Source organism: Leucoraja erinacea, chromosome 38, assembly GCF_028641065.1.
Source record: "Leucoraja erinacea ecotype New England chromosome 38, Leri_hhj_1, whole genome shotgun sequence".
NCBI classification, from domain to species: Eukaryota; Metazoa; Chordata; class Chondrichthyes; order Rajiformes; family Rajidae; genus Leucoraja; species Leucoraja erinaceus.
In genome coordinates, this window is record NC_073414.1 from 10,243,357 (window position 1) to 10,251,675 (window position 8,319).

Genomic DNA, 8,319 nt, shown 5'->3' on the forward strand with positions numbered 1-8,319 from the left:
CTCAACCTCCCTATAGCTCTTGGCCTCGAGTCCTGGCAACATCCTCGTAAATCTTCTCTGCACCCTTTCCGGTTTGACAATATCTTTCCTCAAAGATGGTGCCCAGAACTGAACACAATGCTGTAAATGCGGCCTCACCAACGTCTTGTACAACTGCAAAGTGACCTCCCAACTTGTTAATGTTTCGGCTGATGAAGGCCAAAAGCCTTTTTGACCACCCGATCTACCTGTGACTCCACTTTCTGAATGATGTACCTGTCCTACTAGATCCCACTGCCCACAACACTCCCCAGAGCCCGACCTTTCACCGTGTTGGTCTAGACCATGTTAGTAACACCTCACATTTCTCTGTTCTCTCTGAGCCTGAGAGAGAGCCAGTCAGCTGAGTTGGAACATATAAAATTCTTATAGGATTGGACAGGCTAGATGCAGGAAAATTGTTCCCGATGTTGTGGGAGTCCAGAACCAGGGGTCATAGTTTAAGAATAAGGGGCAGGTCATGTAGGACTGAGATGAGGAAAAACATTTTCAGCCAGAGAGCTGTGGAATTCTCTGCCACAGAAGTGGAGGCCGTGTTTTCGAGAGTTAGATTTAGCTCTTGGGGCGAATAGAATCATGGGATATGGAGAGAAAGCAGGAACGGGGTACCGATTCTGGATGATCAGCTGTGATCATATTGAATGGCGGTGCTGGTTCGAAGGGCCGAGTGGCCTACTGCACCTATCTTTCTGTGTTGTATGTTTCTATGGGGCAGTTTGCATGGCTGAGTGGTTGCACTTTGGGGCAGTTTGGCACAGTAGCAGGGTGACACAGCAAGAAACTTGGAACTATCAGATTCAAAAACCATTCTTTGGAGCGCAGAAGGTTAAGGGGGGACTTGATAGAGGTCTTTAAAATGATGAGAGGGATAAACAGAGTTGACGTGGATAAGCTTTTTCCATTGAGAGTAGGGAAGATTCAAACAAGAGGACATGATTTGAGAATTATGGGATAAAATTAGGGGCCACATGACGGAGAACTTCTTTACTCAGAGAGTGGTAGCTGTGTGCAATGAGCTTCCAGTGGAAGTGGTGGAGGCAGGTTCGTTTTTATCATTCAAAAATAAATTGGATAGGTATATGGACGGGAAAGGAATGGAGGGTTATGGTCTGAGTGCAGGTAGATGGGACTAGGTGTGAGTAAGTGTTCGGCACGGACTAGAAGGGCCGAGATGGCCTGTTTCCGTGCTGTAATTGTTATATGGACACAAAGTGCTGGAGTAGCCTAGCGGGTCAGGCAGCATCTCTGGAACTCCCCCACCCGAGTCATCGTACACTGTCTGTAAAACTCATTATCACCTGCCCCACAGCCAACAATGAACCATTGTGGGCTCTGCCTTTCCTTGATCATCGTTACATTTTTGTGTATCTTTCATTCATCTGTTCCATGTCTCTCTACATCACAGCCTATATCTTGTTTCTCTTTCCCCCGACTCTCAGTCTGAAGAAGGGTCTCAACCCGAAACGCTACCTACAGTATTCCTTCTCTCCAGAGATACTGCCTGACCTGCTGAGTTACTCCAGCTTTTTGTGTCTGTCAGAGGCTGGGCATTCTGTGGCAACTCCGTACAGCCAGCACCCATAGTCGGGATCGAATCTGGGTCTCTGGCCCTGTAAGGTAGCAACTCTACCGCTGCTCCACCGTGCTGCCTTCAGTGGTCGGGAAGCTTCCTTAGCGCTCCTTACTACACTTGCTCGACACCCAATCCACCACCACCACCATGCACATTGCCTCTGCACCACGCCTGCATTGTGTGCCATTCACAAAACAAACACACACTAACCAATCCAGACTGCTCCCAACAGCATCAGCCACCCCTGTGACATCTTAAGTACTAGGAGTAGAATTAGGCCATTCGGCCCATCAAGTCTACTTCAGCATTCAATCAAGGCTGATTTATCTCTCCCCCTCAACCCCATTCTCCTCCCTTCTCCCCCTAACCCCTGACGCGTGTACTAGTCGGGAACCTGTCAATCTCTGCCTTAAAAACCCATTGACTTGGTCTCCGCAGCCTGAGACATCCACAGTGCACAGATACAGGATAAAGGGAATAACATTAACATTTCCACTTAAATACTGTCCCCACTTGCAAAGGAGTGTTGGTGAAACAGATGATAGTTTGGACTGGCATGGGCAATTTGGGCCGAAGGGCCTGTTCCTGTAGTGAACTGTCCTGTGTTCTATGTGTCGACAGATAAGATTAGTGTCTTGGCATCATGTTTGGCACTGGCATAGTGGGCCGAATGGCCTGTACTGTACTGTTCTATGTTGTATGCCAGCTCTGTGCCAGGGGGCACAGCTTGCATGGCCCAGTGTTGGGTCACCGGTGCCCACAGCTGTAAGCTGAGTTTGCAGGGGCAGTGACGTGTGCCGAGCGCACGGTTTCATTTCCTCTCTGCGACGTCCCTGCTCAGCTTGAAATTGAAGTGTCCTCTTTGCAAAGTAGTGTAGGTGGAGCAGTGACAGAGGCTTGTTGTTGTGGGCCCGCTGTCTGGAAGCGGAAGGAAGTGCCGTTGTTACGTGACGCAGACAGGATTTACACAAGTGCGTTGAGAAAGTACCCGGGTCACAGCGAGAAGTTGCCACACTGGGCTTCAGTTTAGCTTTAGTTTAGTGATACAGTACAAGAAGAGGCCCTTCGGCCCACTGAGACCCACGCACAGGGCCTGTCCCACTTGCGCGACCTTGGCTCGCAAATTACCCGCCCTCGTGGTCGCTTGAGGCGTACGGACACAGTACGGGGCCGGTCCAACTTAGAAGCACGGAGTTGTGCGGGGCTGGTCCCGACATCGTGCGGAGCTCCGAAAATCCTGCAGTGACCGAAATCTTCGTACGCCAAAGGCCTGTCGGCCCGTGTATGCACGCAGGCGCATTGCGGTCGTACGCAGCGTCTTGACGGCGTACACCTAGCTTGTGGTGTTGCGTGATGATGTCACCGCCCGACACTATGCAAAGCCCAAATTCAATTGGCCCGCCTCCTGCCCAGCTGATTTGTAAGCATGATGTAAATGACGTCACGGGCGAACTTAGCGCGAACTCCACTTCTGGTTGGTTGCGCCAAACGCACGCAATCTCATGGAAGTGGGACAGGACCTTAACTGACACACACTCGGGACAATTTTACATTTACACCAAGCCAATTAACCTACAAACCTGCACGTCTTTGTGGGTGGAACCCAGAGAAAGCCCACGCAGATCATGAGGAGAACGTACAAACTCCGTACAGACAGCACCCGTGGTCAGGATTGAACCTTGGTCTCTGGCGCTGTGAGGCAGCAACTAATGAACTGCTTGCAGCTGCTGGAGCTGACTGTGCACTGCTCAGCCGATGAAGAGGCTCAGCTACTGTTGCACTACAGTCCAACAGCTACTGCTGTCCAATTACACAACAATCTTGCTGCGTAATGTTGACAACATTAACGAAAAGAATGCTGGCAACATTAGGTGGATCATAGACATAGACATAGACAATAGGTGCAGGAGGAGGCCATTCGGCCCTTCGAACCAGCACCCCATTCATCGTGATCATGGCTGATCGTCCCCAATCAATAACCTGTGCCTGCCTTCTCCCCATATCCCTTGACTCCACTAGCCCCTAGAGCTCTATCTAACTCTCTAATCCATCCAGTGATTTGGCCTCACTGCCCACTGTGGCAGGGAATTCCACAAATTCACAACTCTCTGGGTGAAAAAGTTTTTTCTCACCTCAGTCTTAAATGACCTCCCCTTTATTCTAAGACTGTGGGCCCTGGTTCTGGACTCGCCCAACATTGGGAACATTTTTCCTGCATCTAGCTTGTCCAGTCCTTTTATGATTTTATATGTTTCTATAAGATTCCCCGCTCATCCTTCTAAACTCCAGTGACTACAAGCCTAGTCTTTTCAATCTTTCCTCATATGACAGTCCCGCCATCCCAGGGATCAATCTCGTGAACCTACGCTGCACTGCCTCAATCACAAAGATGTCCTTCCTTAAATTAGGAGACCAAAACTGTACACAATATTCCAGATGTGGTCTCACCAGAGCCCTATACAACTGCAGAAGGGCCTCTTTACTCCTATACTGAAATCCTCTTGTTATGAAGGCCAACATTCCATTAGCTATCTTCACTGCCTGCTGTACCTGCACACCAACTTTCAGTAACCGGTGTACAAGGACACCCAGGTCTCGCTGCACCTCCCCCTTACCCAATCTAACCCCATTGAGATAATAATCTGTCACCTTGTTTTTGCCGCCAAAGTGGATAACCTCACATTTGTGTATATTATACTGCATCTGCCATGCATCTGCCCACGCGCCCAACATTGGGAACATTTTTCCTGCATCTAGCTTGTCCAGTCCTTTTATAATTTTGTGCTTCTCTAAGATCCCCCCTCGTACTTCAGGCAGCATTGTTGCAGAGAAACAGAGTTAATGTTTCTGGTCAATGTCCCTTCATCAGAACTAGGAAGCCATTTTGTTGGGCAGGCCAAAGGGAATATCCCTGATAGGGTGCGGCCATGGTTGCCATGGCGATAAGTTGTTGAAGCCATTTGATGTATTTGGTAATTTTCAGAGTGGTGATAATGTTATTGAAGTAGTGGGTTTTAGCATGGAATTAACCATGGGATTAGCATTTTGGGAGCACTAAAGTGGGCAGAACCTACACAGTGAATGGTAGAGCTCTGGGGAGTGTTGTAGAGCAGAGGGATCTAGGAGTACTGCTACATGGTGCCTTGAAAGTGGCATCACAGATAGATGAGGTGGTCAAAACTTGGAGATACAGCATGGAAACAGGCCCTTCGGCCCACAGCGATCCCCGCACACTAACACTATCCACACACTCGGGGAAATTTATATTTATACCAGGCCAATTCGCCTACAAACATGTACGTTTTTGGAGTGTGGGAGGAAACTGGAGATCTCTGAGAAAACCCACGCAGGTCACAGGGAGAATGTACAAACTCTGTACAGACAGCACCCGTAGTTGGGATTGAACCCGGGTCTCTGGTGCTGTGAGGCAGCAACTCTACCGCTGTGCCACCGAGCCAGCCCGTGCGTGTGTGTGTGGTATATTTTGCCTTTTACTTCCTCTCTCGAAGGGATGAGGGGTTGGAGTTAGTTGTAAGTGTATTTGTGGCCCTACTCAGGAAGGATAACACAGACATTGGAGGCTTTTGGGGAGGTTGCAGAGAAGGTTTACCAAAATGATCTTGGATTACAAGATATTACAGGACACAGGGTTAAGGTAAGGGGGAAAAGATTTAAGAGGGTCTGAGGGGTAACATTTTCACACATAGGGTGGTGAGTGTATGGAACAAGCTGCCAGAGGAGGTAGTCGAGGCTAGGACTATCCCGATATTTGAGAAGCAATTAGACAGGTACATGAATAGGACAGGTTGAACAAGTTAGGTCTTTATTCTTTGGAGCGCAGAAGGTTAAGGAGGGACTTGATAGGTCTTTAAAATGATGAGAGGGATAGACAGGGTTGACGTGGATAAGCTTTTCCTACTGAGAGTAGGGAAGATTCAAACAAGAGGACATGACTTGAGAATTAAGGGACAGAAGTTTAGGGGTAACATGAGGGGGAACTTCTTTACTCAGAGAGTGGTAGCTGTGTGGAATGAGCTTCCAGTGAAGGTGGTGGAGGCAGGTTCGATTTTTATCATTTAAAAATAAATTGGATAGTTATATGGATGGGAAAGGAATGGAGGGTTATGGTCTGAGCGCAGGTAGATGGGACTAGGGGAGAATAAGTGTTCAGCACGGACTAGAAGGGCTGAGATGGCCTGTTTCTGTGCTGTAATTGTTATATGGTTTGGAGGGATTTGGACCAAACGTAGGCAGGTGGGACCAGTGTAGCTGGGACATTGTTGGCCGGTGTGGGCAAGTTGGGCAGAAGGGCCTGTTTCCATGCTGTATCACTCTATGTTAGCTATAAGGAGTTGGACAAACTTGGATTGTTTTTCTTGGCCTGTGGGAGGCTATGGAAAAATCTGGTGGCTGTGACTCAGTGTTCCTCTCCTCTCCTTTCTCCCCCCCAGGCTAAGCTGCAGCAGGGAGTTTGCTCCCTGGAGCTCTCGTCTGTGTCTGATGTTGCCGGCCTGCTGAAGCAGTTCTTCCGGGAGTTGCCAGAGCCCATTGTTCCAGCTGCACTCCACGGGCCCCTGTGCCAGGCCCAGCGCATGTTGGCAGATGAGGAGCGGAGTGCCGTAACCATCCTGCTGACTTGCCTCATACCCAGTGCCAGCGTGGGCACCCTGAGGTACCTCCTCTCCTTCCTGCAAACCGTGGCTGCCAGGTACGACACCCTGTCTCACTGCCGCACCTCAGCAAGGTCCTTCCTCATGGCAGCGCGGTGGCTCAGCGGTAGAGTTGCTGCCTCGCAGAGATCCAGGTTCGATCCCGAATACGGGTGCTGTCTGTACTGAGTTCTGAAGAAGGGTTTCAGCCCGAAAAGTTGCCTATTTCCTTCGCTCCATAGATGCTGCCGCACCCGCTGAGTTTCTCCAACAATTTTGTCTACCCTGAGTTTATATATTCTCCCCATGACCTGCGTGGGTTTTCACCAAGATCTTCGGTTTCCTCTAACACTCAATAGACCTACAGGTTTGTAGGTTAATTGGCTTGGTATAAATGTAAATTGTCCCAAGTGTGTGTAGGATGGTGTAATGTCCCTGTCCCACTTAGGAAACCTGAACTGAAACCTCTGGAGACTTTGCGCCCCACCCAAGGTTCCCGGAGGTTTTTGTCAGTCTCCCTCGTGCTCGAAAGTGGTTTCCGCTTCTTCTATGTTCCGGCGATTATTTAAAAAAAAAAAAAATTTTAAACCAGCCGCGACTAAAATTAAGTTGCAGTTTTAAAAATCAGTAATTTTTTTAGTCGAAGCCAGTTGCGATGCTAGCTGAAGGTGGTTGCCGGAGGTTGCAGGTAGTGGAAGGTCTTACCGGCAACCCCCGGCAACCACCTGCAACTAGCATCGACCACTTTCGCCCAATAGGGAGACTGACAAAAACCTCCGGGAACCACACGGAAACCTTGACTAGTGCGCAAAGTCTCCAGAGATTTCCGTTCAAGTTTCCCAAGGGGCGTAAATATGCAGGGATCGCTGGTGCTGACTCGGTGGGCCGAAGGGCCTGTTTCTGTGCTGTATCTCTAAACGAAACCAAAGTCACGTTTACGATTAAAGATAGACACAAAAAGCTGGAGTAACTCAGCGGGACGGGCAGCATCTCTGGAGGGAAGGGATGGGTGATGTTTCGGGTCGAGACCCTTCTTCAGACTCTCCAGCTTATCATTTATTTTCGATGTAAACCAGCATCTGCAGTTCCTTCCTGCATGTTTGCTGCTGCCATGTAAGCCGTGGTGGAGTGGAAAACAGTGTAGTAGTGTATTTAGTTTAGAAATATAGTGTGTAAATTATATCTGATGTGTTTAGCTACCATGCAAAGCTTTCCACTGTACCTCGATACACGTGACAACTTAAAATCTAAACCTAAATCCGATAATACGATACATAAGCAATCAAGCTAAACTCAAGCACTATAGGTAGAGCAAAGGGGAAGATACAGAGTGTAGAATACAATTGTCAGCATTGTAGCGCATCAGTTCCACAGACAAAGTCCAATGTCCGCAATGGGGGAGAGGTGAATCGGACAGTACCCTGGCTTATGGAAGGGCCGTTCAGAAGCCTGATTACAGAGGGGAAGAAGATGTTCCTGAGTCTGGTGGTTGGTGCTTTAAGACTTCCGCACCTTCTGCCGGACAGGAGCGGGGAGACTACCTCAGTGGGACAAGTCGCTGAATTTAACCGAAACAACTTCATGTGGCTTCATCAGGATTCCGAATCACTGTCTAAGCTGAGGAGCACAGCTTGCAAGGATAACGTTGGGTAGCTATGAACACACAGTTGGGTGAGAGAAAACTGCCTAGTATAGGAAGGATAACACAGGCTTTGGAGAGGGTGCAGATTTAGCAAAATGTCCCTGGATTACATGATATTAGCTATAGAGGGAGGTTGGACAAACCTGGATTGTTTTCCTTGGAATGCTGGAGGGCAAGGCAAGATCTGATAGCAGTGTACAGAATTATGAGTAATATAGGTGCGGTAGACAGCCTTTTACCCACCATGCAAATATCAAAGACTTAGCCTTAGTCAAAAAGGCACAACAGAGGATGTACTTCCTACGGCAGCTGAGGAAGCACAATCTGCCACAGGCTATGATGGTCCAATTCTACACGGCCATCGTAGAGTCTGTCCTCACCTTCTCCATCATGGTGTGGTTTGGCTCAGCCACCAT

General features: G+C 48.8%; 1 protein-coding gene across 1 annotated transcript in view; it reads left to right on the top strand.

Annotated features, from left to right (window-relative positions):
• The window catches only part of LOC129714066 (inactive Rho GTPase-activating protein 11B-like), a 33,962-nt gene extending 27,128 nt beyond the window's left edge, over positions 1 to 6,834 (top strand). Inside the window, exon 5 of the mRNA XM_055663523.1 lies at positions 5,869 to 6,834. Within this exon, the coding sequence (XP_055519498.1) occupies positions 5,869 to 6,450 (582 nt within the window). The 3' untranslated portion in view covers positions 6,451 to 6,834. The remainder of the gene's footprint in view (positions 1 to 5,868) is intronic.
• The last annotated feature ends 1,485 nt before the right edge of the window (positions 6,835 to 8,319 follow it).